Source organism: Antennarius striatus, chromosome 4, assembly GCF_040054535.1.
Source record: "Antennarius striatus isolate MH-2024 chromosome 4, ASM4005453v1, whole genome shotgun sequence".
NCBI classification, from domain to species: domain Eukaryota; kingdom Metazoa; phylum Chordata; class Actinopteri; order Lophiiformes; family Antennariidae; genus Antennarius; species Antennarius striatus.
In genome coordinates this window covers 13,390,001-13,404,398 of record NC_090779.1, presented here as the reverse complement: position 1 = coordinate 13,404,398, position 14,398 = coordinate 13,390,001, and the positions used below count along the sequence as shown (strand labels likewise).

At 40.6% G+C, this 14,398-nt stretch overlaps 1 protein-coding gene across 2 annotated transcripts in view; it reads left to right on the top strand.

Moving 5' to 3' along the window:
* The first annotated feature begins 6,066 nt into the window (after positions 1-6,066).
* The window catches only part of wwox (WW domain containing oxidoreductase), a 130,998-nt gene continuing 122,666 nt past the window's right edge, over positions 6,067-14,398 (top strand). For both annotated transcript variants that reach the window (XM_068313191.1, XM_068313192.1), the window contains exons 1-4: positions 6,067-6,290; positions 7,151-7,215; positions 8,867-8,924; positions 9,041-9,210. In XM_068313191.1, coding sequence (XP_068169292.1) covers positions 6,184-6,290; positions 7,151-7,215; positions 8,867-8,924; positions 9,041-9,210 — 400 coding nt within the window. In that variant the 5' untranslated portion in view covers positions 6,067-6,183. The remainder of the gene's footprint in view (positions 6,291-7,150; positions 7,216-8,866; positions 8,925-9,040; positions 9,211-14,398) is intronic.

Sequence of the window (14,398 nt, the reverse complement as noted above, 5' to 3'; positions counted from 1 at the left end):
TCCCCTTTTGTTATTTGGTAGAGTTTGCATTTTCTCCTTAGTTCTGTGTGACTTCCCTGTTGGTCCCCCAGCTTCCTGCCTCAGTACAAAAACATGCAACACTGGCAAAATGACTCGTCCAGGTTGTACCCCACCTCCTAGTCACACTTTGGGATAGCTTCAAGCCCCCTATCTGTACCATTCTCCAAAAGGAAAACTGCATGAAGAGCAAACTAAAAATAAGCATTTTCATACTTGGTACAGCCTGCAGAAAATCACAACAGTAAGTCATACTGTATACTGTTTTCTTAGCATGAGAGAGAGATCACCAATCCTGTCGCTGAATAACATTACACTGCTGACTTAAAATAGAAGTTGAATCACAACACTAGCAAATTGAAGTAGCACAAATGAAATTGAAGTAAGTTTACTAGTGTACAGAGCTACCTCTGAACAACGCAGCCACTTTTTCCACTTGTGAATGAGAACTGCTGTCAAGACCATTGGATGAAACGTCCTTGTACTGTATATGTTAATGTTGCTCTTACTGCTTGATTTAATTTTACATCCCGACAAAAAACCTGAACACCAACTTCAAACTATTATACCATATCTCAGCTGTCATTGTTATTAATTGATTGGGTTAGATGTTATCAATTATATATGCAATATCAGTGATCTTTCAAATTAATTAACATAAAAAATAACAATTCATTTAAATATAAAATATTGAATTATTCCTTGGAAGTGTTGTCAGGTTCTAATAACCTAGAACTTTTAAAACACACTCACAAGAAGGAGAAGACAACACTTATATTTTTTAGTCGCGAGGAGAACGAATGTGATCAGTTACAGATCTCCACCCCGTTCTCAACATGTCTCTGCCAAAACCTCTTTTTATTTCAGTTAGGCAGTCCCTGTTTACAATGTGTCCTAAAGGATGTAGGACAAAAATATCAGTAATGCACCATGTATGGTATAGTGTCACAAGAGTAACCTCTTTCTTTTATGGTATTGTCCTTTTTCAGCACGTCAAGGTTTACATCTTAAACTAGCCATCAGCTGCTACCTCAGTTGTGACCTTTCGACCTCTGCCTAAGCATAACTCAGTGCATAGCAAGACACACACAAACACATACACATTTATATGCTCATGGTATGCTGTATAAAGAATAAAAGAATGTAAATCAGTAAATCAGGGATAACTTATGTACATTATTATAACAAGTGTCATTTACAAAAAGTTTACTTGCTATGATGAAAAATCCCATACCATTCAGATAGGACACTGAAACTGAAGCAGCCAAATAGAATTAAACCATCAATAATTTCACAATTAGGCGGCACGGTTGCGTAGTGGTTAGCGCTGTCGCCTCACAACACGACGGGTCTGGGCTCGAGTCCCGCTCTCTGTGTAGTTCGCATGCTCTCCCCGTGTCCGCGTGGGTTCTCTCCAGGTTCTCGGGCTTCCTCCCACCTCCAAAAGCATGCGCTTCAGGTTGATTGGCCGGTCCCAAATTGTCCGTAGGACTGAGTGTGTTTGTGTGTGTTTGTATGTCTTTGTATGTGGCTCCGCGGTGCACTGGCGTCGTGCCCGGAGTGTCCCCCGCCTCATGCGCTATGCCAGCTGGGATAGGCTCCAGCTCCCTGTGACCCGCTACGGCGGATACAGCGGCAGTACATGAAAATGAATGGATGAATGAATTTCCCAATTTTTAGTTAGAGCTTTTCCACACCTTCTTCTTTTCCTTTCAGCTTTTCCCTTCAGGGGTCGCCACAGCGAATCAGTTGCCTCCATCTAACCCTGTCTTCTGCATCCTCTTCTCTCACACCAACTACCTTCATGTCCTCTTTCACTACGTCCGTACACCTCCTCTTTGGTCTTCCTCTAGGCCTCCTGCCTGGCAGTTCAAAACTCAGCATTCTTCGACCAATATATTCACTATCTCTCCTGTGGACATGTCCAAACCATCTCAGTCTGGCCTCTCTGACTTTATCTCCAAAACCTCTAACTTGTGCTGTCCCTCTGATGTACTCATTCCTGAACCTCAGCATCTTCATCTCTGCTACCTCCAGCTCTGTCTCCAATTACTCTCTTCCTCAGTGACACTGTCTCTCGACCAAACAACATCGCTGGTCTCACCCCAGTTTTGTACACCTATCTTTTCATTTTAGCTGAAACTCTTCTATCACACATCACACCTGACACTTTTCTCCATCCGTTCCATCCTGCCTGTACACCCTTCTTCACCTCTTTTCCACACTCTCCATTGCTCTGGACTGCTGACTTGAAATCCTCCTCCTTCTTGATCTCTTCTCCCTCTAACCTCACTCTTCCACTTGGGTCCTTCTCATTCACACACATGTACTCTGTCTTACTGCGGCTAACCTTCATTACTCTCTTTTCCAGGACAAACCTCCTCCTCTCTAGCTTCTCCTCCACCTGTTCCCTGCTCTCACTGCAGATCACAATGTCATCTGCAAACATCATAGTCCATGGAGATTCCTGTCTAACCTCGTCTGTCAGCCTGTCCATCACCATAGCAAACAAGAAGGGGCTCAGAGCTGATCCCTGATGCAGTCCCGATTCCACCTTGAACTCCTCTGTCACACCTACAGCACACCTCACCACTGTCTTACAGTCCTCATACATGTCCTGCACCGCTCTAACATACTTCTCTGCCACTCCAGACTTCCTCATACAATACCACAGTTCCTCTCTGGGCACCCTGTCATAAGCTTTCTCCAGATCTACAAAAACACAATGCAGCTCCGTCTGGCCTTCTCTGTACTTCTCTATCAACATCCTCAAAGCAAATATTGCATCTGTAGTACTCTTTTTTGGCATGAAACCATACTGCTGCTCACAAATGCTCACTTCTGCCCTTAATGTAGCTTCCACTACTCTTTCCCATAGCTTCATTGTATGTCTCATCAGCTTTATTCCTCTGTAGTTGCCACAACTCTGCACATCTCCCTTGTTCTTAAAAATGGCCACCGGCACACTTCTCCTCCATTCCTCAGGCATCTTCTCACTATCTAAGATCTTGTTGAACAACACAGTCAGAAACTCTACTGCCACCTCTCCTAGGCACTCCCAAACCTCTACAGGTATATCATCAGGACCAACTGCCTTTCCACTCATCCTCTTTTTCTCTGTATACACTCCTGTACCTCCTCATTCCACCACCAAGTCTCCTTATCTACTTTCCTACCAGATAGCACACCAATTACTCTCTTACCTGTCTCCCTGATCACATTAGCTATAGTTGTCCAGTCATCTGGCAGCACCTCCTGACCACCCAGAGCCTGTCTTAACTCCTTCCTAAAAGTCATGCAACACTCTTCCCTTTTCAGCTTCCACCATTTCATCCTCTGATCTGCCTTTGTCCTCTTCATCTTCCTCACCACCAGAGTCGTCCTACACACCACCGTCCTATGTTGTTTGGCTACACTCTGGCCTATCACTACTTTGCAGTCACTGATCTTCTTCAGATTACACTGTCTACACAAGATGTAGTCTACCTTTGTGCTCTTACCACCACTCTTATAGGTCACCCTATGTTCCTGCCTCTTCTGGAAGAAAGTCTTCACTATAGCCATTTCCAGCCTTTTTGCAAAGTCAACTACGATCTGTCATTCTGCGTTCCTCTCCGGGATACCAAACCTGCCCATCACCTCCTCATCACCTGTTACCTGCACCAACATGTCCATTGAAGTCTGCACCAATGACAACTCTCTCACTTCTAGGTATGCTTTGCATCACTTCATCTAAGTCCAACCAGAATTTCTCCTTCTCCTCCAGCTCACATCCTACCTGTGGAGCATACCCACTAACAACACTGAACATCACGCCTTCTATTTCTAGCTTCAGACTCATCATTCTGACACTCTTTTTACCTCCAAGACATTCCTAACAAACTTCTCTTTCAAGATAACTCTTACTCCATTTCTCTTCCTATCTACACCATGATAGAACAACTTGAACCCTGCTCCTAAACTTCTAGCCTTGTTACCTTTCAACCTGGTCTGCTGGACACACAGTATGTCTACCTTCCTCTTCTGCATCATGTCAACCAACTCTCTACCTTTTCCTGTCATAGTTCCAACATTCAGCGTCCCTACTCTCAGTCCTATACTCTTGGCATTCCTCTTCTCTCTCTTCTTAAGGGCACACTTTCCTCCTCTCCTTCTTCGACCAACAGTAGTCCAATTTCCACCGGCGCCCTGTAGGTCAACAGTGCCGATGGCGGTCATTGTTAACCAATCGCATGTCGACCGATCCGGTATGGAAGTCATAGGTTTGATTCGCATGTTTGATTTGGCAAAAGTTTTACGCTGGATGCCCTTCCTGGCGCAACCCTCTGTATTTATCCGGGCTTGGGACCGGCACAATAAGACACTGGCTATTGTCCTCTTGTGGCTACATTAGTTAGAGCTTTTCCACATGATATGTCAAAACGTCTAATATGGCAAAGGCCAATATGAAAAAGATGTGCAATTGGAGGTTTCACATGCAAACTACAATTAACTTATCTGTGCCTTATTTCCACATTTTCAGTCAATAATTCATGCTGTTTGCTGGATGTCAGCTTCTATGGATGGTGTACTATTTATGTATTTCTATTATTAATTTCAAATTATGTGTACATTTTTTCATTTTGTGTGTGGCCTGTCACCTGTGCATGTAGCCATTATATGGAAACATAGACCCAGATAGCAAGACAAAAAACCCCAAACAGATTAACAGACCAGACAGACAGAACAAAGGAACATTGCCACCTATTCATACAGGAGAACAAATGTGCTAATGTGTAGCCAGGCAGCCTGGGCAACTATTGTGAGAGTGAAGACATCAAGCAGGTAAGAGTGCATTGGAATAACCAGTCCCCACTGTTGCTATGGCCCATTAACAACCCCTAATTAACTGAGGAATGAAGATGAAGTGAAAATGACAAGCAGTTTTTTTCAAAATACAAAAATAGTGCCAGCTTGCTCTCATGCAGAAAGTTGAAATGACTGTATCACCTCGATTAAAGTAGATAAAAATAACAAAAGTGAAAGAAGGGATTCTTAAAATAACAGCCTACACTCACTGATTCAGATTCTGGTTACCATTTCTGGTCTTCATCACCACGATTCATTGTGATGACCTTTAATGGCTCACACTGGAACTGCTAAAGGTCACGAAACAATTTACGTTCACTAGAGGAACTGATGAAGACATGTGCAGTCACATACGTCTATTGGGACTGAATGAACAGTTTGAAACAACAATGTACCACAATAACTGTCAAAATTTATGTGTTCATTGTATGACTAGGTTGAAAACATTTTGTGATGAGAGAGGTGTTTCGTTGTTTCTGGGGACGGGAACTTCACAAGCCAAATGGCTTCTACCCTTCAGCCCTTTTTTCGCATTTTGTTGATATTGCAAATGAGATGAAGGTAGTGAAGTTTGTTGTAATGACATGTCTGAAAAAATAAATCAAATAAAATAAAAAAAAATCTCCTGCATTCTCTCCATCTCTTTTGGAGACAAGGTGGACAGATCTAGTCACAAAGGGTGGTGACAGAACCTGGATGGTATTAAAAAATCAAATCAAATCAAATCAAAACAAAATACTCCCATCTAATCCCTCCAGAACACCTCTTCTGGGAGGCGTCCAGGGATGACCAGACCACCTCAGCTGAGTCCTCTAGATATGAAGGAGAAGCGGGTCTTCATTGAGTTTCTGCTTTAATTTACTTATTTATTACAGTATTTCCTTTTGTCTTGTACCTGGATCTCACTCCTCATCTGGAGCAGCATCAGTACATGTATTTCATTGGGGCGACTCAGAAGTGAAACCCATTTTTCCTCTTACTAGTTCTTTTGCGCAATCCCGCTGAGAAACTAAACAAAAATAAACAAATAATACTGAGAAAACCCCCCCCAAAGAAATAAAGAATAAAAAAAAAAAAATCCTCTCACAGAGAACCCCAACATTTAACAGTCATGGCAGTTAAAAATATGAAAGGTCTATCTTTGAGCCTCAATTTCCCAGAAGGCTGTGCGGCAATCGTCACCGTGTTGCGGAAGTGCTTGTCCAAACGACGCGTCGGTAATTCTCCGCAGGTCTGACAGAAGCAACCATTATTCAGAGCGGATAGAAGTCAGGACTTTATGTCTGTAGTGCCGTCTTTTAGCAGGATAAAGCAGTTATGGCGGCTCTAAAATATTCGGGTATGGAGGACACTGATAGTGACGACGAGTTACCCCCAGGATGGGAAGAGAGGTCCACCAAAGATGGTTGGGTCTACTATGCGAAGTGAGTAGAATACTGGAGTTTACTGAGCTGACGTTACGACATATTTTATTTCTACATCGATATTTATTATCAAATGTCGTGAAAACTGTGATTATGACGTCATGTTTTAGTGAGTTCGCTGGAACTGCTGTACTGAAGAGGTCGAGAAATTTAAGACACAACTCATCAGAGTCACTGTGTTCCTATGAAATCACAAAGTCAGCGCTGATGTAGTGAGGTGGAGTGTCGGCGGTGGTACCTGTGGTGACAACCCACAACGTCATCATGGTGTGTTGGGGTGCTCTTCTCTACCTCAAGGATTTTTCCCTCCCTTACAACAAAATTTTTGTTCAACGAACAGCTGCTCTGTGGAGAACAGGAGGAACTCAACGACTGGAAGGGTTGGAGAGTTGGTCACCAGTGAACCTCTTCACCAAATTATATCAGTGTGTTTTCTGGATGTTGTTAATTTTCTTTTCCATTTATTCTGACTTTTTAAAAACAAATTTATGCAATAGTTATCCAACATGGTGACGTTAGACATCTTGAATGATTTTAAAACATTTAAAACTCCTCTTTGGGTTCTTTGTTTTCCTCCCCACCATAGAGACATGTGATATACAGTACAGTAGGATAAGTCAAGTCAAAGTCAGCTTTATTGTCAAATGTACCATATGTGCACAACATACAGAACAGATGAAATTGCAGTTCTCTCAGACCCACAGTAAACAGGCAGTGCAACACAGGCAGTGCAACAGGCAGCACATCACAAGCAGTGCAACAGGCAGTACAACACAAAGTATAAGACGAAACACAATCTGTGGCTGTACAGTACATAGTAATAACACTTACATTCGTGTTATGCCTCTGTGTCCCAACAGTCACGATGATATGAAGACACAGTGGGAACACCCCAAGACAGGAAAGAAGAAACGTTGTGCTGGAGGTTTGCATTTTCCTTTCTTACTGTAGAGGACATACAGTTGTTGTCAAAAGTTTACATACACTTGTAACATAATGTCACGGCTGTCTTGAGTTCCCAGTTATTTCTAGAACTCTGATATTTCCCTGATAGAGTGGTTGGAACAGATACTTATTTGTCGCAAAACAATTCTTAAAATTTGGTTCTTTTTAGTTCTGTCAGGCGATTAAGAAAATTAATCTAATTAATTACAGGATTTGTAATTAATTAATCTCATTTTAATCTCATACCTGCTAAAGACCCCCAAATAAAGAATTCGAATTCTAGGACATTACAAAATTATAGTGCATGACTAATCAATAGAATGCACCAAGAAGAGAAGAATTGAAATCAACATTTTTATTGGTGAAGTGTGCTTTATAAATGAAATTCAAGAGAAAAAAGGCCAAGCACATCAGCAAACCATGTAGGCCAGGTGAATTTCTCAAAAATGTAATACAAATACACTTAAATAAAATAAATACAATTCAGAAATAAAATAAGGCTGAGTCTCAAATAGGCGCATAAGCAGACTCTCAATCAAAATGAATACTAAAGCTGACTCAATACAGCAATTCAAAATGAATAGTATAACATGCCTCTAAATAAGGCAACTAAATAGCAAGATGCCAACAGGCTTTTCCTTTAAAAGGGTAAGATAACGTTCAACTTTGTGTCCTTAACATGTTTTGCATTTAAATGATACGTTAGGCTGGAGCTGCTTCGGTGATATGAAAATTCTCTTTTACAAAAGGTACAAATAATAATAATAATAATAATAATAATAATAATAATAATAATAATGGATTAGATTTATATAGCACTTTTCCGGACACTCAAAGACGCTTTACATCGGATCCATTATTCATTCACTCTTCATTCATACTTGATGGTGATGGTAAGCTACATGTGTAGCCACAGCTACCCTGGGGCAGACTGACTGACGCGTCTACAGTTTTTGACAACACCTGTATCCAATGCAGTGTTCAGGACTGGCCGGTGCTGGCCTACTGAATACCAAGATTCTCAGTCATGGTGGCAAAAAATTACAAATAAAACGCGTTTAATAAAACACTGGAAAACACTGTTTCTGGTACACTGACCTAGAAACCCACAGACCACACATAAAACATAAACATATCATCACTAAATCATCACTTTCTAACTTGAACAACCCCATGAGCCTTTATGCTCTGAACACATTTCTGTCACCAATCAGAGCGACCTCTCCCTTACAAGCTGTTTGGCTTGCACCAGTGGTCACAAGCTAAGCATGACCCAGTGTTTCTATTGGCTGATGTGGCTGAGTTGGTTTTATCTGCCAGCGTGGTGCTGTGTGTTTTTACCACATCCAATATACATTAGAGTGTATCTCTGGTTCTATTCGAAGTAGAAACACAGTATTTGTATTGATGGAACTTTCAAATTGTACTTAAAAAATTAGGCTAATATCAATTCCCTCCCGCCCGGCGTAAAACTGAATAACTTATTGCAGATTTTACAGTTGCTTCCCTGAATAATTATTTCCCATCTGCAGTAACTTAGGTGCTTTATATTTTGTCAATAGATTCTGTTATTTTCACCTATAGAAAAGATGTTAATTTTGTTCCTATGAATTGTCTTTCTTCTCCTCCAGATTTACCTTACGGTTGGGAGCAGGAAACAGATGAAAAAGGATGCATCGTTTATGTTGAGTAAGAAGATGAAAAATAAACCTTTGACTTTATTTCACACTCACATGAGATGCTGAATCGCACAAATATAGGATTGCAGCTACTTTATTATATTCCATTTCTTCTATTGTTCTCAGCCACATAAACAAGCGGACCACATATTTCGACCCACGGCAGGCATTCACGGTGGAGGATGTGGTGGTGAAGCCAAAGCGCTATGATGGAAATACAGCTGCTCTGGAGATCCTGCAGGGTCGTGACCTTTCTGATAAAGTTGTTCTCATTACTGGAGGCAATGCTGGCATAGGTGAGTGCAACTTCCTGAACTGTTGTACAGTTTAACATGAGGAATCATCATCTGCATGCAGGGAGGTGTGCTTCCACGAGAGTACCACTAGGTGGTGTTGTGTTACACTGCTGAAGGCTCACAAGCTCGTCAATGCAGTCCACATGTCTCCTCAACAAGGCATTCATCAACATTAGCCTCCAAAATTATACACTTAGACCCAACAAATCACTCCCTAATACCGAACATGATTGTATTGAAGTTCATTAGCTGCGCTGAATTGGATGTCATTGTTAACTGTAATTAATGATGTCCATTTGTACCCAGAAAATGCACGGCTCACTATATAATGGTCTAGAAACAAATGTATTTCCTCTTTGCTTTAGTTTAAATTAGCACAAGCAGTGGCCATTTGTTCAGACCTGCTGCTTTGTTCACGATATATAATGACAGCATGAGAGAAATCAAATAAACATAACATTGCTAATTGTCTATATATTCAAGTCATTTGTTCCAAGTTGAGTCACAGCAGTGTAATTGTGGTGTGTATATTATTATGTGCTACAAGGGAGCACTGAAGTACGTGGATTTACAGCAGTCTGGGGACCCTCACTGAACAAAGAAGCTTGTAAAGTTAAATGCCTTCGTGACCTTGATGTTCTTCCATCTATCTATAAATATATTCAGGGTTGCATCACGTAGAAATAATAAAAATCAAAGCGTTAGTGTTCTTGTCTAATTTCAGACAGTTGCATTATAAGCAGCTCAGTCTTATTACCACACAGTACACAATAAAAAGTAACATCACTGTTTCAGGTTTTTTCTCAGTTGACCTGAACAAAGATGATATTTTGCAATTCGTGGTAAGACAGAGTTGACACCACAATTATGTGTCAAAATTAAAGATAAACATTCACGTATTATTTGGATAATTAAATAATGGATACATAATGATCACACAAACATGATGTATAAATGTAAACAATAAAGTAATAGAAAAGGGTTTTAATTACTGTAGTAATAAAGCAACAGTAACATTACCCAGGTCAAAAATTTATTTTGCTGAAGATGGAAAGAAAACCTTACAGATAAGTCAAATCTGCTGTTACACAAGAAGACCTTGTGGAGAATGGAATGCATGAAAGTTTGCAAGAGTTAAACCTGTAATTACAATTAAAATAATCAGCATTTTACAACAGAATGATGACTCCAAATATGAAACCTAAGAAACATTTCACCAGGAGTGACTTCATCATCAGAAAACCTTTGTCTTAAACAGCACATGAGAAAGAAAAGATAAAAGCACATTATTTATGTCTCAGGACTCTCCTGGAGATGCTCTGAAAGGCCACTGGAATTATTCTGAAGCAGAATAAAATAAAATATTTTGACATTTTGATTAAAGGCAGTGAACAATAATTTAGGAGAACGAGAGAAAGTTTTGTTTTTTTACCACAAGAGGGCACAAGAGGTCCATGATGCTGCTGTGGAGATTTTAAAATAATTTCATATAAGTGCTTCACATGAGCTGGTTTTTCACTTAGTTAATCTATATAATGAAAAAGATAATCCACATCCACAAGATTTGCTGTGATGAATTTACTGGATGTAAATTTGTTTATTTGAAAAGAGCAGCTTTTCTGAAAAGAATGCATCTAATAGCTGCAACATATTGGCATTTTTATAGCGTGTGAATGCTTAATAAACTCACATTAACACACTCTTTGTTTCACTTTACCACATATTAAATATCCAGGGCCCATAATTAACTGTATTCTAAAAGTAACTACGATGACTCAAGTGCTGCTTTGACATTCCACCAGTGAAATGTGGTTATGCCAATTGGTTGGACCCACTTAGCATTTTAATGGCATCAATAGTGTTTTAATCCAAGTGTCAAGGCTATTTCCATTTTCCTCAATGCTTATTGCCTCCACAGGAATTGTGACGCTTTTATTAGTAATGGTGGGATATTATTTAATTAGCAAATTTACATTTTGACGCTTTGATTTAGCTCGTAACGCACATGAACATGAAAAGCACCTATATGAGTTTATTTATGCGTGAAATGTCACAGTGTCGCTTTTTGTGACCAGCCTTGAAGCTCCATTGAAATAATGCTCAGAGGCGAGACATTAATGCACTTTGTCTTGCCGATGTGATCACTGCACTCAGTTCACAGCATTAGTCTTCCTCTGTCTGCTTTCTTTTGCAAATTAAAAACCAGTACAAATCCAAATGGTGTTTTTAATTGTGATAATGGAAATGAATGATTGCAGTTTGTTTTCCCCCTATTTCTACTTCTCTCCCTTGCTCCTCTCTTCTCTTTAAAGGTTTTTTTTGCCTTATAGACTGTACACCTATGTCTCTGCATTGATTCCTAGGCAGCTTTGACCAAGGCCTGAGCCTCCTATCCATCCCCATTACACACTCCTGTTCTGTCTGTAATTCCCCTCCTATCAAATAACTCAGCTTTCTTTCTTTTTCTTTCCCTTTCTTACTTATTTTATTTCTATCTTTCCTTCTTTCCATTTTCCTTTCTTCCTAAAAAGTTACATCAAATTTAAATCATTACCGTCGTCCTATTTTTTGAAAGTGTTGGCACTTTCTTAAAATACTTTTATTCTATTGAGGGAAGACTATTTCCGTATTATGCTCTGCTGGTACATTCAGTCATCTGTACACTGTCACATCTCTATGGGAAGTTAGTGTCTTTACATCCATGTGTCCCTCTACCTGGGGAGCAGCATCGGTTTCCCACACACACTCTCTTTTTATAGCAGATGCCAAATTGTCAGCATAATGTATGTTTGGTAGTGGTCAGAAATAACATGTTGACCCTCTGACTCACTCATGTCGCACATTCAGGGAGGCTGTTTTAATTGCAATACAGCAGAAAACGACATTTTGGGAAATTCTACTTGAAGGAAAATTATTTTTTCTATTTTCAGACAGAAACAGCCAGAATTGTAGAATTAATTTTCTTAAATTGATGATTTATAACAATGTTTTACACTTCAGTGTTTGTTTTATTTTTTTAATTTTATGCCAACAAGTTTAAACTTTGTGGCAATAGTTTTCATGATTCTGCAATAGCTGTAGCTGAATGCTTATCAGTCTGAATGAATTGACAAAACTCCACACGTTATTGTTGTTTAGGTGCAGGGTCAATGCTGGTATAAGAAGCAGAAAAGACCTGACAGGGAATAGCTAGGATTTGGAAAAGGAGAACCTCATAATGTTTCATTTTCTCTATGCATTGTCTCTGCAGAGTTTTAGGACTTTGAATGTTATTCTTATTCATGAAAGACCAACATTGTTCTATGTTTCTGTTGATCCCAGTGTTGTGTTGGGAGGATTAAGTGTCAGGCCGCTGCTCTCCTCTCTCTGGATGGAGAGATCCCCAAGCATATTCAGTGAGTTGCAGAGCTGTGGGAGCTTCTGCGTGCAGATTAAACCCGCAGCCCAGCTTTGTGGTTGATCATTAGATTGAGGCAGATTTGTTAAGCATAACTGCCATTAAATTGACTGCAAAGCTCAGGTATTTACTGCACTACTGTTTATGAATAAGGACCCCCTTAAAGAGCCGCACAGTGATGCGTTAAACCCGAACCTCGGTAAAGGGGGAATGCATTATTCATAGTGGGGTGGAATTAGATGGATAAAAAGATGATGGCGTTGAGGGTGGCACGCGGTGCCTGTGTCCCAGTGTGTGTCTCAGAGTGTCTTGGAGTGGACGGCGTGGGTTAGATCACACCCGGAGAGCAGCTGCGTTTAGATTCTCGTGTCCCCTGGAGGGGGACGGTGTCGTCTCGTGAACCGAGGCACAGAGGAAATGAAAGGAGAGCTGTGCTTGTCTTCGACGGGCATTTCACGTCTTTTCTAATGAATGTGTTTATCAGCTAAGTAATGACAAGTAGTTATAGTTGGTTAGCCAAATTACTTAACTTTATTAACCTTGGATGAATTTTGCTACGTGGGCTCAAACTGGTGTAACATGCAGAGAGTATTATGCTGGAGGCCAGAAGGGTTCAATAATGATTACAGCTATAATATTATAGAACTAAAGTGGTTAGGGAGAGAGGATGGAATACATATATGTGCTTAATGACTGTAGGTAAAATAAAGTGAAAGGGTACTTGGTTATTGTGTGTAGTCAAGTAGTTTATAGACTTTTTGAGTTTACAGTCTAGACATGATGTGGGGATGAAAGTTACACGACGGAGGCCGGTTGTGATGGAAATAGTGCCAATGCTGAGGAGACACTAGATGTGTGCATGAGCAGGAGTCTGGGGTCTATCTTTATGTGTGTGTTTAGTTTACATGTTGTGTGTGTGTGTGTGTGTGTGTGTGTGTGTGTGTGTGTGTGTGTGTGTGTGTGTGTGTGTGTGTGTGTGTGTGTGTGTGTGTGTGTGTGTGTGTGTGTGTGAGTGTGAGTGTGTGTGTGTGAGGTAGTCTGGTAAGGCCTGAACAGGGGTGACCGGTGTGACGTGAGGCCATGATGAGAGATTGTGTAGGGAGTTGGAGGTTGACACAGAGGTTTGGAGGAAGCAGGGTGGGAGACAGTGGGTGGATAGGGCTGCATGGATGGCGAGACAGCGGCGGTGGTGGGCCATAGGAAGCAGGCAGACGGGGACAGGGAGAGGTAATAGAACCACTCCATCGCTCTTGGCTGGAACAACTCAACCTATGGAATGTATGGGCAGTAATTACTGCCCATACATTCCACTTTTTGGGTGACATCTTCCTCCTCTTCGACTAATGGAGGGGAATTACAGGGGATCTTAAAAGTCAGAAAGACTGGGCACAGGTTGTGTCATTGTTCACTTCTCGGGGAAAGAAATGCACAACAGCAGGAACAGGTGCGCATTCAGGACACTCAGTCCCACTGTCATTCTATACAACACTTACTCTGTACTTAACTTGCAGTGGACAAATGATTATTTTGTATGGTCTTTGATGGGTGTAGAGCTTCATGACTGTCATGTACGGTAGGATTTCCAGAAGAAATGTCTGATAATACAAAATCAAAAAGAAGAGGGACAGTTATTTTCACATATTCAAAAACGCCAGCACTCAATAGTATGAACAACATGACAAAGTCTGGATTTTTTGAAAAAAAATTGTAATTGACGCCGTTACAAATTCATTACATCAGTTTCTGTTTTTCATTCATATATCTAGGGATATGTCAGCATCAACCTCTGCA